The sequence below is a fragment of the Nerophis ophidion genome, linkage group LG16 (genome assembly GCF_033978795.1).
Source record: "Nerophis ophidion isolate RoL-2023_Sa linkage group LG16, RoL_Noph_v1.0, whole genome shotgun sequence".
Taxonomy (NCBI): Eukaryota; Metazoa; Chordata; class Actinopteri; order Syngnathiformes; family Syngnathidae; genus Nerophis; species Nerophis ophidion.
In genome coordinates this window covers 29,514,647-29,532,655 of record NC_084626.1, presented here as the reverse complement: position 1 = coordinate 29,532,655, position 18,009 = coordinate 29,514,647, and the positions used below count along the sequence as shown (strand labels likewise).

The 18,009-nt window shown below is 39.1% G+C and overlaps 1 protein-coding gene across 1 annotated transcript; it reads left to right on the top strand.

Moving 5' to 3' along the window:
- The first annotated feature begins 2,081 nt into the window (after positions 1–2,081).
- adnpa (activity-dependent neuroprotector homeobox a) lies at positions 2,082–8,335 on the top strand. Its single transcript, XM_061874845.1, has 4 exons — positions 2,082–2,455; positions 3,314–3,426; positions 3,523–3,615; positions 4,799–8,335. The coding sequence occupies exons 2-4, from the start codon at positions 3,319–3,321 to the stop codon at positions 7,934–7,936; spliced, it is 3,339 nt and encodes a 1,112-aa protein (XP_061730829.1). The 5' UTR covers positions 2,082–2,455; positions 3,314–3,318; the 3' UTR covers positions 7,937–8,335.
- Positions 8,336–18,009: the final 9,674 nt, after the last annotated feature.

Below are 18,009 nucleotides of genomic sequence, written 5' to 3'. Positions count from 1 at the left end.
GGAGGAGTATATTTACAGCTACAATTCACCAAGTCAAGTATTTCATATATATATATATATATATATATATATATATATATATATATATATATATATATATATATATATATATATATAAGAAATACTTGACTTTCAGTGAATTCTAGCTAACACTCATCTACTCATTGTTGAGTTAAGGGTTGAATTTTCCATCCTTGTTCTTTTCTCTGTCACTATTTTTCTAACCATATGCATGTACAGTAGATAGCAGTATTGTCCTGTTTAAGAGTGTCACAATTTTGCTGTTTACGGCAGACAAACTGCTTCACGGTAGACGAAAACGTGACTGCTGTTGTTGTGTGTTGTTACCGCGCTGAGAGGATGTTAATGAAACTGCCTAACAATAAACCCATATAAGAAACCAAGAACTCGCCCTCGATCATTCTACAGTTATAACATCATTGGGCAGACACACTGTTTGTGTGGCCTCCAGCTCCGCCTGAATTTCGGGAGATTTTCGGGAAAAAATTTGTCTTGGTAGTGGCGCTGAATTTCGGGAGTCTCCTGGAAAATCCGTGAGGGTTGGCAAGTATGGGTCAATCATTACTGAAAACTAAAAAAAAAAGTATTGAAATGTTAATTTGCTCTGTACAAGAGGTTATGTGCCATTTCTTTCAGAGTGTCTATTCCAAGATTTTAAAAAATAAGTATTTATTTTACGAATGAAGTACAAATTAAATATAAAAATCGCTAACAGAATAGCGCTGCCTGCCTCTTAAAAAAATAATGAAATATCATAGCCTGGACATTCTTTCATCTGTTTAATTTAACATGTTCAATATGTTTAGTTAATTCGTTAGTGTCAAATTCAATGTTATTGTTGTGTAATTTATTCCGAGTAAAACATAGTATGACATCAATTATTTGGGGCCAATCATTACTGCAGTCGTTCTCAACCTTTTTTCAGTGATGTACCCCCTGTGAACATTTTTTAAATCAAGTACCCCCTAATCAGAGCAAAGCATTTTTGGTTAAAAAAAAAGAGATAAAGAAGTAAAATACAGCACTCCGTCATCGGTTTCTGATTTATTAAATTGTATAACAGTGCAAAATATTGCTCATTTGTAGTGGTCTTTCTTGAACTATTTGGAAAAAAAGATATAAAAAATAACTAAATACTTGTTGAAAAATAAAGAAGTTATAACGGTGGAAGTGGGGTTAGTGCGTCTGCCTCACAATACGAAGGTCCTGATGTCGTGGTGTGGAGTTTGCATGTTCTCCCCGTGAATGCGTGGGTTCCCTCCGGGTACTCCGGCTTCCTCCCACTTCCAAAGACATGCACCTGGGGATAGGTTGATTTGCAACACTAAATCGGCCCTAGTGTGTGAATGTGAGTGTGAATGTTGTCTGTCCATCTATGTTGGCCCTGCGATGAGGTGGCGACTTGTCCAGGGTGTACCCCGCCTTACGCCCGATTGTAGCTGAGATAGGCGCCAGCGCCCCCCCCGCGACCCCAAAAGGGAGTAAGCGGTAAAAAATGGATGGATTAAATTATAAATAAAGATTTCTACCCATAAAAGCAATCATCAACTTAAAGTGCCCTCTTTGGGGATTGAAATAGAGATCCATCTGGATTCTTGAACTTAATTCTAAACATTTCTTCTCAAAAAAAAATAAAAAATCTTTAACATCAATATTTATGGAACATGTCCACAAAAAACATAGCTGTCAACACTGAATATTGCATTGTTTTTTTTTCACAGTTTATGAACTTACATTCATACTTTGTTGAAATATCATTCAATAAATATATTTATGGAGGATTTTTGAATTGTTGCTATTTTTAGAAAACTAAAAAAAAATCTCACGTACCCCTTGGCATACCTTCAAGTACCCCCAGGGGTACGCGTACCACCATTTGAGAACCGCTGCTTTACTGAGAACTAAAAAAAATATATATTGCAATGTTTGCTCTGTACGAGGGGTTATGTGCCATTTCTTTCTGAGTGTTTATTCCAAGATTTAAATAAAACAAGTGTTTATTTTACGAATGATGTACAAATTAAATATACAAATCGCTAGCAGAATAGCGCTGCCTGCCTCTTACGACTTCCGCCCCCCCTCACACACGCCATTTTGGATTTCGAGTAGGCTTACTTTGGTTTGACACCACGAGCTAGCAGGTTTCAATTGTCCACCGGTGCAACATTTTACACAGAACACTGGGTGGTGCTGAGATTTTTTTTTGAGGAGGACGTTGTTTTCCCCACTGATATCCATGACTTACATCCCGGTCGGCTTGCTGGTGTCGTGCGAGCGGCTGTGAAGCTAGCTGGCTGCTAGCTGGCTGCTCGCGGAGAAGCAAGAGCATCCCCACCGGCTTTTTTTTTCCGCCGAAGAAATATCACCAGGCCGCAAAATAATCTTTTAGCCTTTTGTGTAGTGAGGTTACCGGGCCACTTGGTTTTTTTGTGAGGTGAGTAGAAATGACTCAGACCGGGTGAAGTCACAACGGTTAAAAAAACAAGAAAGGATGCGATGACGTTCAAAAGGCTAACCCAGCCTAGTGAAGCTAACAATGAGCAAACGCTGGCGGGAAAAAGGTGGCTACTAAAAGCTACATTGATTGTACTCTGTACTTGCTCCGATAATAGTGGGCATTGGCAGCTTATAGCTATATGACATATTCCTCATCGCAATTACTGGAAGATTCATCCTCGATCATTAAAAAAAAAGCGCTTTTATCGAGGCTTACCCGTCGAAACATCAGGCCTTATTGTCGATCATCACATGGTGCGAAGTCGGTCAGTTATGTCTTCCATTAGCAGTTTTTAGTATGATAAAAGCATGATTATCGAACGATCCCGCTTATCATTGTTGTAGGCACAATACCAATGTGAGCAAATTTGTATAATGCGCAATCTTTTTGCAAATTGCTTCTAGCTATATATTTGAATAGTGTGTGGTGCACATTTTGCAAATCAATTGGCGCAAATACATGTTTTTGGTGGCAAAATTATTTATTAAATACTTATGTAAATCAATTAATTTGTAGTCGGGACAATATAACTGAGTATTGCCCTCAAATCAGTCCAACCCTAACAACTATACAGTGTACATCCACGACTAAACTACTACCACAATTTGGTTTACTATTTATAAAATATTATAATGTAGGGTTACTGACTAAACCATCCACTAAATCTCGTCTTAAATCTCGTCTTGCGATATGCAAATTGCTTGCGCACAATGGAAATGACGTATAATTTGCAAAGTGCGCGAGATTGGTGAAATGCTTACAACATCATGACTGCATGTTATTGTTGTTTGCTAGGAGAGATGTATCAAAATCCAGTGAACGACCTGACGACACTCAGGAAAGCCAGGACAAAAGTTAAAGTTGCCCTCGAAGATATTGGTTTGGAGTATTGCAAGGAGGTAATAAAGGTGAGTCTAAGTTTGATTTGTTCAATAAGCTGTTTTTTGTATTTATGTAATTCTAATTCATTTGTTTCTTTGTTTGTGGTTTGTTTCCTACCACAGGATTTTAAGGACTTTAGTCCGGATGATGAAACGTTCAACGAGACTGAATGTACTGATGTCTGTGTATGGAATCCTGCTCACTCTAAACCCCAGGTAAACATATTTTTGTTTAAAGGCCTACTGAAATTAGATTTTCTTATTCAAACGGGGATAGCAGGTCCATTCTATGTGTCATACTTGATCATTTCGCGATATTGCCATATTTTTGCTGAAAGGATTTAGTAGAGAACATCGACGATGAAGTTCGCAACTTTTGGTCGCTAATAAAAAAGCCTTGCCTGTACCGGAAGTAGCAGACGATGTGCGCGTGATGTCACCGGTGTGAGGGCTCCTCACATCCTCACATTGGTTATAATGTGAGCCACCAGCAGTAAGAGCAATTCGGACCGAGAAAGTGACAATTTCCCTATTATTTTAGCAAGGATGAAATATTTGTTGATAAGGAAAGTTGGATGGAGCGCACAAAAAAAAAAGGCGGCGGCAGTGGGAGAGTTTCAGATGTAATTAGACACATTTACTAGGATAATTCTGGAAAATCCCTTATCTGCTTATTGTGTTAATGGTATTTTAGTGAGATAATAAAGTCATACCTGAAAGTTGGATGGCTGCGGTGAACGCCAGTGTCTCTGAGAGAAGCCGAGGAGCCAAGATCACTGCTGCCTTTTTGAGCTGCAGGATGAGGTCGCGTAATCCACTCAAGTCTCCGATAAGAGCCGACTTAATATCACAATTTTCCCATCCAAAAACTTGCTGGTTGACGTAGAGAAACATGTTCGCTTGACCGCTCTGTGTTAAAGCTTCACAACAAACAAAGAAACACCGGCTGTGTTTCGGTGCTAAAAGCAGCTGCAATCCACCGCTTTCCACCAACAGCATTCTTATTTGACGTCTCCATTATTAATTGGTCAAATTGCAAAACATTCACCAACACAGATGTCCAAAATACTGTGTAATTGCGCGATGAAAACAGACGACTTTTGGCCTTAAATGGTGCTGGGCTGATATGTCCCCTCCAACCAATAACGTCACAAACACGTGTCGTCATACGCGTCATCATTCCACTACGTTTTCAACAGGAAACTCCGCGGGAAATTTAAAATTGTAATTTAGTAAACTAAACCGGCCGTGTTGGCATGTTTTCCAATGTTAATATTTCATCATTGATATATAAACTATCAGACTGCGTGGTCGGTAGTAGTGGGTTTCAGTAGGCCTTTAATGTGTGTGCATTGTTTAGATTAAATTATAATATGTTGTATCCCCTGTTGCCATTCAGGAATATCGGTCGAGGCCTTTTTGCTGCGGAGTGTGTCGATTTTCCTCCGCAAACTACGAGAGCTACCAGAATCACTTCCGCAATGCGCACAAAAGAACGGTGCGGAATAGACTTCTTCTTAATTGCTCTTTTTGCGCATTTGTTGCAAACAAGACCACATTGGAGATTCATGTAAGAATATTTCACAAGGAGAGATTATTTGCACAGCAGTTTAATAGGAGCGATGTAGTCAGACAGAGACAGATGCAGGCAAGGAAGCCTCTCGCCAGTGGTGCAAGGCCTATGTACTATTGCAAAAAATGCCTGTACCGTGACACACTCTACAATGGCGTGAAGAGACACATTTATCGGGACCATTTTAAGCATGTTGCCACACCATATCTGGGTACGGTTTCCAAAGCATCTGTCCAAAATGGGGCTCCTTTCAACGGCGATAACATACTATGTAAACGCTGCAGGTTTACCACCAAAAGCTACGAGTCCCTTGTGCAGCATGTCATCGAATACCATGAGCGCATTGGTGCTCAAGTAACTGCCATGATTGGGCATTCTAATGTTTTGGTGTCCAGTTTGCCAAGCATGTCTCAGAAATCCTCAATGATTGTCAACGGGGGTTCCTCACTTGGCGTTAATGCAAAGGCACAACAAGCCATTGGTTACTTGAAGCCAGCGGCCCCTGTTTATAAAGCTCAGTCTTTGGGTGTGGCTAAAAAGGCCATGTTCAAGCCCCCCATGAGCACCCCTCCTGCTGAAAGTAATGGTCCTGGTTTCAATACAGCCCAAACACAGAAGTGGAAGATATGCACTGTATGCAATGAGCTGTTTCCGGAGAACCTCTACAGTGCTCATTTTGAAAGTGCGCACAAGGCAAGGATAGTGTGGGCTCTGGCCAAGTATATCATGAAAATCCACAATTTCACTAGCAAGTGTTTGCTTTGTAACCGCTACCTGCCGAGTGATACCCTTCTCAACCACATGCTAATACATGGCATCACTTGTCCGCAGTGTCTTTCTGCTTTCCACAATGTTGAAAAACTCCTTGAACATGAACGCCGGGTTCACCCGGAAGGTTACGTCGGACCACCGGGAGCATCGCCCTTAACTTTTGATCTCACCATCAAAGAAAACATACAGCTTCATGTTCTCACCTTTAATATGAAAGAGTCCGATAGCAGCGACCAGCCTTTAGCTCCTTTGAACATGATCACTCCTCTTGGCAAAGCAACCCCTTCCACATTTTCAGAGATAAACACTCAAACGCTGGATAATTTTTATTGTACAGTCATGGGTGCCAACCAGCCAGACAGGAGTATGTGTCCCCTATGTTGCGCCACTTTAAAAGATCCCGTCCCTGATGCTTTGGCAATTCATCTGAGGCACCGACATCAAGTACTCCAAACAATGCATCCCGTTGAAAAAAGATTGTCATACAAGTGCGTTCATTGCTTGGGAGTGTACACTAGTAACATGGTGGCTTCCACAATTACACTGCATCTTGTCCAGTGCAGAGGAGTAGGAAGGAACCTGGCAACACAAGGTCCTAAGTCAGCGTTGCCCCTTCAAATGTCAGGAGTAGGCAACATTAAGAGACAGACACCAACACATCTGACAGCTAACCCCAAGAAGATCAAACTGAGTAAGCTGAGTAAAGCTGGTCAGGGAGACCTTGCTCTAGATCCTAAAACCAATGAGCATAAGACTTACGAAGCTCGTAAAAACTTCCTAAAAGCCTACTTCAATCAAAAACCTTACATTTCCCCTAAAGAGGAGAAGAAACTTTCTGCTAGTCTGTGGATATGGAAAGCGGACATTTGTAAGCACTTTGAAACCATGCAAAATGCATGCAAAAAACAATGCGAGACATCAGAAGTGTCTGTGCTGCTGGGTTTTGACATGCAGGCACTCAAGAAGTTGAAACATGACATGGTCTTTGAGAACACTCCGCGTGATGGCTCGGCAGAAGGGAAGTCTGGTGGACTCAAATCTGGTACTCCAAACATGACCCAAACTGATCAACTTGAGACACAGAACTGTAAAAAACGATTACCTCAACGCATCTCCTCTACCAGGCCGAGCCCATGCACTGAGCCCATCCTAATTGACTCTGACAGTGAACCAGAAATTGAACCGATTCTTGTTGCAGACAAAAATGGTGACTCAAACCTACAGATCGAATCCCAACAGGTTACACGATCCACAGACAAGTCGGAACATGTAAACACGATTGATGGTGAACCAGGAAAGGAATTGCTGCCCGTTGATAACACCGGTGACAGCTCAACCCTGCAGAAGATTCAACCCCTGTATCCAGCAGACTCAAACGAGAAATCGGATCATGTTGACACAGAGGACAGTGAATCAGAAGCAGAACCGATACTCATTGCTAAGACAAGTGGTGATTCTGACCTGCAGAATATTGAAACACTTCATCCAGCAGAATCAACCGAGGAATCAGAACAGGTTGACAAAGAGGACATTGAATTAGAAGTAGAACCGATACTCATTGCTAACAAAAGTTGTGACTCTGACTTGCAGAAGATTGAACCCCTTCATCCAGCAGAATCAACCGAGGAATCAGAACAGTTTGACAAAGATAGTGAATCAGAAATAGAACGGATGCTCATTGCTAACACAAGTGGTGACTCAGGCCTGCAGAAGATTGACAGTGATTCAGAAATGGAACCGATGCCAACTGTTAACACAAGTGGTGACTTGGACCTGCAGAAGATAGTTAGTGATTCAGAAATGGAACCGATGCCAACTGTTAACACAAGTGGTGACTCGACCATGCAGAAGATTGACAGTGATTCAGAAATGGAACCGATGCCAACTGTTAACACAAGTGGTGACTCGGACCTGCAGAAGATTGACAGTGATTCAGAGATAGAACCGATGCCTATTGCTAACACAAGCCGTGACTCAGACCTGCAGGTTGAATCCCAGCAGCCAGCAGAATCTACAGAAAAATCGGGACAGGTAAACACAGTTGACAGTGAACCAGAAATGGAATCGATGCCCATTTTTGACACTAGTGGTATTTCGGACCTTCAAACTGAGTGCCAGCAGCCAGCGGAATTATCAGAAAACTCAGAACAGGTAAACAAAGTTGATCCTTTGAGCACCAATACAGAGGCTTAAAACTTCTTGGCAAGTGTGCCTTGAATCAATTTTGTCTGAGCAAGGAGTCTCATTCCCTTTTTGTCTTGTCAAATGAAAAGTGTGTGTCTCTTTTTGCATTAAAGGGGCCAGAGGGAGTTGATTTATATATACATGTATACAGTATATATATTAAAACAACTTGTGAAGATGCATGCGTTTTGTTTGGCAACAATGTCAAATGACCTCACATTCACATTGTTCCAAAGGTTATTGTTGAATATACTTTATGTATCACTTTTAAAAAAAAAACATGTGGTCTCATTTCTGAGATATATATTTTTTGATGAGCGGACTTATATTTGAACTGTATTGCCAGTGTTCATTTGGAAACTTGCTAATGTACAAAATTTAATAAACAGTTATTTAATAAAATCAAAAGTACTTTTTCCGTATCATTTTTTCTGTCATCTTGAAGGTCAATTAGTAAATGTATCACTATTACTATGATTAAAGAGATCAACTGATATGGGACACTGTTGATCTGAGAAAAACTAAACTAATTGGTATTTAGCAACAATATTAATATATTGTTCTCTCAGTCCTGTTTTTACTTATTGGTTTAGATAGCGCATGTAACTAACAGGCATGACTACGTAAAGTCAAAATTGATATTGTACATAACCAGATAATTCCACAAAAATGTTGATCGCAGCAAAGTGGTTGTACTTGCAGTACTCAAGTCTAACAACATGGGGCAGTCATGTCTAGACAACTTTCTTGTGTGTGTATAATGCACACTAAACAAGTCGTCCAGTGAAGTGAGTGGAAAATTCACTGAGGGGTGTATGCTTACAATGCAATAAACTAATATTTTAAAACAAGTGACAGTGTCAATACAAACTGATTAGTATTTGCTTTGTAGGGTAATGTTTTATGATACAACTTTCATATTAAATCTCATGATCATACAGTATCAATGTGTTAAGAAGTGAAATGTTTGAAAAATTGCTTCCCCAACGGGACTAGTATCAGGTTATTCACAGGGGCGTCAACGTAAATTAGAACGTTATTTTAGTGGTTAAATTAGATTACATTTTTTAATGTAATATTTGCGGCGCTTATTGCTCAGAGTATTTAAAAAAAAATCAGTTTTTCAAAAATGTTTTGAGAGATTCCTTAAAACTTTCTCCATGGGTCTAGTATCAGGTCATCTACAGGTGGGTCTTGGTAAATAGCATGTATTTAAGGGGTCAACTCAAAAAGTCCAAATCTTACATTCAAATGTTTTAAACGTGTCTTAATTGTGAGGCTTACTGCTCACATGTAATTAAAAAAACAAACTCTTAAAATGTAAAAAAAAAAATGTCAGGTTAATACTGGAAACTTCTGGTTTGGGCACTAACCAGTGAATGAACGGCAAAAACACGTTGAGCCTTTAATTGGTGACTTAATTATTCAAATACTTGTTATCACATAACTTTTGCACAACATTCTATCTAAAATGAACCTGTATGCTCAAACTACCTCACATGAACAACAGCTTTTTTACGGTAAGTTTCCGTCTATTCAGAATCACCATTTAAAATTAATTACAGATTTAATCTATCTTTATTTTACATTTTGCTTGCCTTTTCATTATAGGCATTACATCCAGTACATATCAATTAACTTCAATTTTCAGACCTATCATAAGAAAATGCATTCTTTATTTAGGTCAGGAATATTAAAACATATATTTTATTCAGGGCCACATCGCAGTTAAAACTGCCTTTGGCGGGTGGGCCTTGTGTATTGGTGAATATGTAGGAATATAAATGTACAATTTCAAGATATTAAACAATTGCCATTCCATCGTTATATTTTTACTCATGTCCAGATTGGTGGATAACTTGGTTTGAAATCAGGAATCAAGATGACAAGCGGAAACAGTATGTAATATTTTATTTTAATAAAGGGACGGCGTGGTGCAACGGAAGAGTGGCCGTGCGCAACCCGAAGGTCCCTGGTTCAATTCCCACCTAGTACCAACCTCGTCACGTCCGTTGTGTCCTGAGCAAGACACTTCACCCTTGCTCCTGATGGGTGCTGGTTGGCGCCTTGCATGGCAGCTCCCTCCATCAGTGTGTGAATGTGTGTGTGAATGGGTAAATGTGGAAGTAGTGTCAAAGCGCTTTGAGTACCTTGAAGGTAGAAAAGCGCCATACAAGTACAACCCATTTATTTATTCATTTATCATTTAAAAAATGTTACGGAGAATATATGATATTTGTAGCATGATCAGTTAATACAGTTTAGAAGATATACAATTGCTTGCAGTACATGCAATTATTCTTTAAAAAATACAATAAATTGCTTTATTGATGCACATTTCAAGGCCACATTAAATGAGGCAGGCCACATTAGATGATGTGGGCCATATCTTGCATTGAGTTTGACGCCTGCGCTCTCAAATTTTTTCTACAGAGGGTCAACTATTGAAAAATCAAAGGATGTGCCGGGACGACTTACATACTTACAATATATTTATATTTGAAAAAATGTTGTTAAAAGGCTTAAAGTTCCATAACTTATTAATAATTCAGATTTCTGCAGTGAAATTTTTCAGAAAAAGTGCTACTCTGAAAAAAGACAGAACAAAAAACCCATGTGCACTGCAGAGGACACTGGTTCTCAGGAGGGCATATATTCAAATTAGGTATGTTATTATCACCTATTAGTATCAATATAAATGATAAATAAATGATAAATGGGTTGTACTTGTATAGCGCTTTTCTACCTTCAAGGTACTCAAAGCGCTTTGACACTACTTCCACATTTACCCACTCACACACACATTCACACACTGATGGAGGGAGCTGCCATGCAAGGCGCCAACCAGCACCCATCAGGAGCAAGGGTGAAGTGTCTTGCTCAGGACACAACGGACGTGACGAGGTTGGTTCTAGGTGGGATTTGAACCAGTGACCCTCGGGTTGCGCACGGCCACTCTCCCACTGCGCCACGCCGTCCCTATATCAGCCTTATCTATTTTACATGGTATTTTTCTGCGGATTTTTGCTCAGTTTGTTTAATTTTAGCTCTACAATGTGCCATGGGTCACACTGCCCTAAATTTAGAAACAAGATGATAGAAAATCTAATTGGATTTCTGACTGTGAGCATGTTACTTATCCTAATGAAGCGCAAGTGTAAATAACGTAGTAATAGTAGTGCCAAATACATGACAGTGAAGTACACACACAATATACCGTACTCTAAGTCAGTGGTTCTCAACCTTTTTTCAGTGATGTACCCCCTGTGAACATTTTTTTAATTCAGAGCAAAGCATTTTTGGTTGAAAAAAAGACAAAGAAGTAAAATACATTATCATGTCATCAGTTTCTAATTTATTAAATTGTGTAACACTGCAAAAATATTGCTCATTTTTAGTGGTCTTTCTTGAACTATTTGGAAAAAAAGACATAAAAATAACTGAAAACTTGTTGAAAAATAAACAAGTGATTCAATTATAAATAAAGATTTCTCCACATAAAAGTAATCCTCAACTTAAAGTGCCCTCTTTGGGAATTGTAATAGAGATCCATCTGGATTCATGAACTTAATTCTAAACATTTCTTCACAAAAAGAGAAATATTTACCATCAATATTTATGGAACATGTCCTCAAAAAATCTAGCTGTCAACTCTGAATATTGCATTGTTGCATTTCTTTTCACAGTTTATGAAGTTCATATTTTGTTGAAGTATTATTCCATAAATATATGTATAAAGGATTTTTGAATTGTTGCTGTTTTTAGAATATTTTTTAAAAAATTCACGTACCCCTTGGCTTACCTTCAAGTACCCCCAGGGGTATGCATACCCCCATTTGAGAACCACTGCTCTAAGTGTTATCTTTCTAAAGCTGCTTTACATCCTGTCTTGTCAGTTGGAGAGTGAAAATTTCACTGCCTCTTGACTTCCTTGGTGCGACACCTGTGTACTAACTTAGTATGTAACACAACAAACATACTGAGTGATAGAGTGCTGATCAATGAGCTTCAAGAGGTCATCACCGGAAATGGTTTTGACTTCACGGGTGTGCTTGAAGCTCATCGAGAGAATGCCAAGAGTGTGCAAAGCAGTAATCAGAGCAAAGGGTGGCTGTTTTGAAGAAACTAGAAATATAAAACATGTTTTCAGTTATTTCACCTTTTACATAGTACATAACTCCACATGTGTTCATTCATAGTGTTGATGCCTTCAATGACTATCTACAATGTAAATAGTCATGAAAATAAAGAAAACACATTGAATTAGGTGTGTCCAAACTTTTTGCCTGTACTGTATATATTAGTTTTTTTACACTTAGACAAACTTTCTTGATCCACAAGAGAAAATGTTCCACACAGTAGCTTAGTTTCAAAGGATGGAAAGGATAATGCAGGTATTAGATAGATAAATAGTACTTTATTGATTCCTTCAGGAGAGTTCCTTCAGGAAAATTAAAATTCCAGCAGCAGTGTACAGAGTTGAGATCAATTTAAAGAAAAAAGTAAAAAGTAAATAATGGGGGTTTAAAAGGAAACAAAATAGAGAAATATTACAAAAAGAATAAAAACAATGGGAATAACAATATAACAGTAAAATAAGTAATAATAAATAAATAAAATAAGTATTAAGTAGACTAAACATGTACCATAGTGTTTCTTAAAGCCAGAAAGTGAAATGACAATAGTTCTTTGTCATGTCTGTTCTTTAAATTTAAATAACTGAACAACCACCCCGAGTCTGGTGATTTAATCATTCTTGCCGGCATTTGTATAGTTTGTCATTGCCTGCACATTATTGTGTGTGTATGTGCGATCTCTTGAGTTATGAATAGAACACAATATGTATGGAAACTCAGTTGGGATTTTAAATTAGTCAAACCAAAGTGATCTTGCTCACACTTAGATGTGATCATCAGTTCAAACCCAGGGAGGGCCGCTAACGTATCCATGTGTTTGCATTTCAGAAGGCCTGTGGTTGCTAATCTCTCCTGTCGTTTGTTCCTCCGAGAGGAGTTGCTTGCTGCAGATAAACAGCAGATGAGCAGTTAGAGGAGGAAAAAATATGAATCGTGCTTGTCAATGAATTTATGAAATATGTCCTAGTCCGCCAACTTGTTAATAAGATTTTTGTCTTTACATAGTTGAAGACTTGTACTCTTGCTGTTACACTTGCAACAAAATCCCCAAAGGAAAGATCGCTTCTTCTACCAAAGTGCAGGGAGTTTAAACATTGGCGATGCCAGCAGCAGGTGACTGGTCTGAGGTCTGCAATGTCACTGATAACTTATCAGCCAAGCCGCGTTTATGTGTGCAACCAGCCCTGCTTCTCAGCATCAAATATGTCCTCGTGAAGGGTCGAGCCTTGTTTTGAAAGGACATGCTTGCAGGCTGGAGAGAGGCTGGCATGACAAACATCAAACATATTGCCTCATTTTTGGTTGTATTATTTTGTCAAAACTATTTCTAATTTACATGCAAATTTACTGTTAATATATGGTTACTTTGTGCTGTAACACGGTTCTATCTACACTTCTGGTAAAATATGATAGGCCCTTATTTTTTCTGTTGTTTGGATATTTTAAATTAGTTTTAAAAATACTGAAAATATTTGGTTATACAGTACAGGTCAAAAGTTTGGACACACCTCCTCATTCAATGCTTTTTCTTAATTTTCATGACTATTTACTTTGTAGATTGTCACTGAAGGCATTAAAACTATGAATGAACACATGTGGAGTTATGTACTTAACAAAAAAAGGTGAAATCACTGAAAACATGTTTTATATTCTAGTTTCTTCAAAATAGCCACCCTTTGCTCTGATTACTTTTTCGCACGCTCTTGGCATTTTCTTGAAGCTCTTCGAAATAAATAAAATATTTAATCAAATTGAAATTATTTTAATCCACATTTTGTGTTACAACTGCTAGTAACGATTTTCTTTGGAAAAAAAAATCAATTATAATGTGTCAGGCTTTTTAAAAAATGTCATACGTTTTTATCAATCAATCAATGATTATTCATATAGCCCTTAATCACTAGTGTCTCAAAGGGCTGCACAAACCACAACGACATCCTCAGTAGAGCCCACATAAGGGCCAGGAAAACTCACACCCAGTGGGACGTCGGTGACAGTGATGACTATGACAAACCTTGGAGAGGACCCAGGGGCCCGAAAGCAATGGATGTCGAGCGTGTCAAACATGATACTGTGTAAGTTCTATGAAAGTTTGTAGAAAATAGTATGAAAGTTCAATCCAAAGTGGATCCAACACAGTAGTGAGAGTCCAATCCGTAGTGGAACCAACAGGAAACCATCCCAAGCGGAGGCGGTTCAGCAGCGTAGAGATGTCCCCAGCGGATACACAGGCGAGCGGTCCATCCTGGGTCCCGACTCTGGACGAGCGGCCCATCCTAGGTCCCGACTCTGGACAGCCAGTACTTCATCCATGGACCCCCTCCACAAGGGATAGTGGGACAGAGGAGAAAAAGAAAAGAAACGGCAGATCAACTGGTCTAAAATGGGGGTCTATTTAAAGGCTAGAGTATACAAATGAGTTTTAAGGTGAGACTTAAAAGCTTCTACTGAGGTGGCAGCTCGAACTGTTATATCTGTTATATCACGGATATAATTCCTGGTAGCAGTAAAAAGATAAGATGTGTTTAGGAATAATACTTAATGGGGCGGTATAGCTCGGTTGGTAGAGTGGCCGTACCAGCAACTTGAGGGTTGCAGGTTCGATTCCTGCTTCTGCCATCCTAGTCACTGCCGTTGTGTCCTTGGGCAAGACACTTTACCCACCTGCTCCCAGTGCCACCCACACTGGTTTAACCATAACTTAGATATTGGGTTTCACTATGTAAAGCGCTTTGAGTCACTAGAGAAAAGCGCTATATATAATTCAATTAAATTAATATACTTAATATCGTTATTAATAATAATATAATTGTATACCAATTTATATTCTATTTGTGGAAAATATTCAAAAATATCTATTATGACACAATAATCATAAGTTTTACCTTAACCCCATGCTCTGAAAGTGAAATCATTATTTGTAATTTTATGTCACCTGAGAAGCTTTGTGGCAGAATAAAAACTACTGAAGTTACAATCAACCTTCTTGCCGGTCAACTTGAACAAAAAAGTTGATAGCAAAAATGTTGGCCTACAAATTTAATATTTCCATCCAAAAATGAGCACACTATATAAATGTAATTGCAAAATTGTACTTCCCTACCTGGTGTGTGTACACCTGAACTAGGCTACTTTTGACAAATCCATTGCAAAACAGTGACACAGAAAAGTGCCTCCAAACGTTCCTCTGTTTCCTTTGACTCTTGGTGATGTAGTGGGGTCTGGAGTCCATGTGACTCGAGTCCTGTCAGGTGGCACGGATGTGAAGGCAACCTGGGCAATTTGCATTTGAAAACGGCCCGCAACTGTAAACCGGTTCTGGTCGTTCACTTCATAGAGTTGTTCAGAGGACTTAACTTGTTCACGTATGCGACATCTCAAGCTTGTTGGCGTAAACAGCGATTAGCAGAGAGGGGACTCTGAGGAGACACACGGATGCCACCTTTCTACTTTGCAACAAGTTCTCTCTTGAATCCAATATTGTTTCTTACCTTGTCTATTAACTGGCTGGCACTCACAACTTTCTCTGGCCCCATAGCGGCTTATTTTGCAGTCGTAAATGCACATGCAGGTTTGTTTGTTTGGACAAGGGCAAAGAGACTTGTTAGTCACATGCAATTTTTAACAAGATGGTATATGCAAAATTTTGACGAAAAAATGTCAAAAACGGAATCATATAAAAAGGTAAACACTGAGGTAACACTGTGCTGCTTTACAAACTGTTAAGTACAGTATATGCTGGTTTTCTGTATATTATATTGAAGATTTTCTATCACAAAATGGTCACTAACGTATGAGCCGTTCTCACTTTCAATTTCGTAGTCTTCAAAACAGGACATAAAAGTCCTTAAGTTTTTGAAGGGTGTTTTTTTTTTCCATCCATCTATCCATTTTCTACCGCTTGTCCCTTTTGGGGTGGCAGGGGGTCGCTGGAGCCTACCTCAGCTGCATTTGAGCGGTAGGCGGGGTACACTCTACCACCCGAATGTAGCTGAGATTTTTTTTTTTTTTTTTTACAATTTTTGCAATAAAAAAAATCAATAAAATTCAATCTTAAAAAAAGTATTATAATATTAATAGTAATAATAAATGGGTTGTACTTGTATAGCGCTTTTCTACCTTCAAGGTACTCAAAGCGCTTTGACACTATTTCCACATTTACCCATTCACACACACATTCACACACTGATGGAGGGAGCTGCCATGCAAGGCGCCAACCAGCACCCATCAGGAGCAAGGGTGAAGTGTCTTGCTCAGGACACAACGGACGTGACAAGGTTGGTACTAGGTGGGATTTGAACCAGGGACCCTCGGGTTGCGCACGGCCACTCTCCCACTGCGCCACGCCATCCCTAATAATAATAATATGAACATTTTCTTATATTTTATGTTGACCATTTTAAAAGCCTTTTGATCAGATAATGTCACAGGTATATCATTTGATCAAAATACCTTCAAAGAGTTTATAATAAAAAATAAAATAAAACATTATTAAATGTTTAGCATTTTTTTTGTTTATGGCTAAAGTTGATTAAGCAAACAAAAGTGAAAAATAATATGCCTCCAAAATGTTTTTTTATGCCCTTCGAAGAATAAAGGACTTATATGTCCTGTTTGGTTTTGGGGGTATTGTTGAATAACTGCCAGTATAAAGAATTGGGCATTGAAATACACATAAATAATATTGAGAAAAATCATGTATTGTGGAGTAACACAACAAAAATTATGACCAACAATTTACTGAAAGGGCAAAAAAAATTACCCTTTTACATTATAAATTTTTTTCCCAGCATACAGTGGGGCAAAAAAGTATTTAGTCAGCCACCGATTGTGCAAGTTCTCCCACTTAAAATGATGACAGAGGTCTGTAATTTTCATCATAGGTACACTTCAACTGGGAGAGACAGAATGTGGAAAAAAAGTCGAAAATCCAGGAATTCACATTGTTGGAATTTTAAAGAATTTAATTGTAAATTATGGTGGAAAATAAGTATTTGGTCAACCATTCAAAGCTCTCACTGATGGAAGGAGGTTTTGGCTCAAAATCTCACGATACATGCCCCCATTCATTCTTTCCTTAACACGGATCAATCGTCCTGTCCCCCTGGCAGAAAAACAGTCCCAAAGCATGATGTTTCCACCCCCATGCTTCACAGTAGGTATGGTGTTCTTGGGATGCAACTCAGTATTCTTCTTCGTCCAAACACGACGAGTTGGGTTTATACCAAAAAGTTCTGTTTTGGTTTCATCTGACCACATGACATTCTCCCATGTGCTCTCTGGCAAACTTCAGACGGGCCTGCACATGCACTGGCTTAAGCAGGGGGACACGTCTGGCACTGCAGGATTTGATTCCCTGTCGGCGTAGTGTGTTACTGATGGTAACCTTTGTTACTTTGGTCCCAGCTCTCTGCAGGTCATTCACCAGGTCCCCCCGTGTGGTTCTGGGTTTTTTGCTTACCATTCTCATGATCATTTTGACCCCACGGGATGAGATCTTGCATGGAGCCCCAGATCGAGGGAGATTATCAGTGGTCTTATATGTCTTCCATTTTCTGATAATTGCACCCACAGTTGATTTTTTCACACCAAGCTGCTTGCCTTTTGTAGATTCACTCTTCCCAGTCTGGTGCAGGTCTACAATTCTTTTCCTGGTGTCCTTCGACAGCTCTTTGGTCTTGGCCATAGTGGAGTTTGGAGACTGACTGTTTGAGGCTGTGGACAGGTGTCTTTTATACAGATAATGAGTTTAAACAAGTGCCATTAATACAGGTAACGAGTGGAGGACAGAAGAGCTTCTTAAATACAGGTATGTGAGAGCCAGAGATCTTCCTTGTTTGAAGTGACCAAATACTTATTTTCCACCATAATTCACAAATAAATGCTTTAAAATTCCTACAATGTGAATTCCTGGATTTTTTTTTTACATTCTGTCTCTCCCAGTTG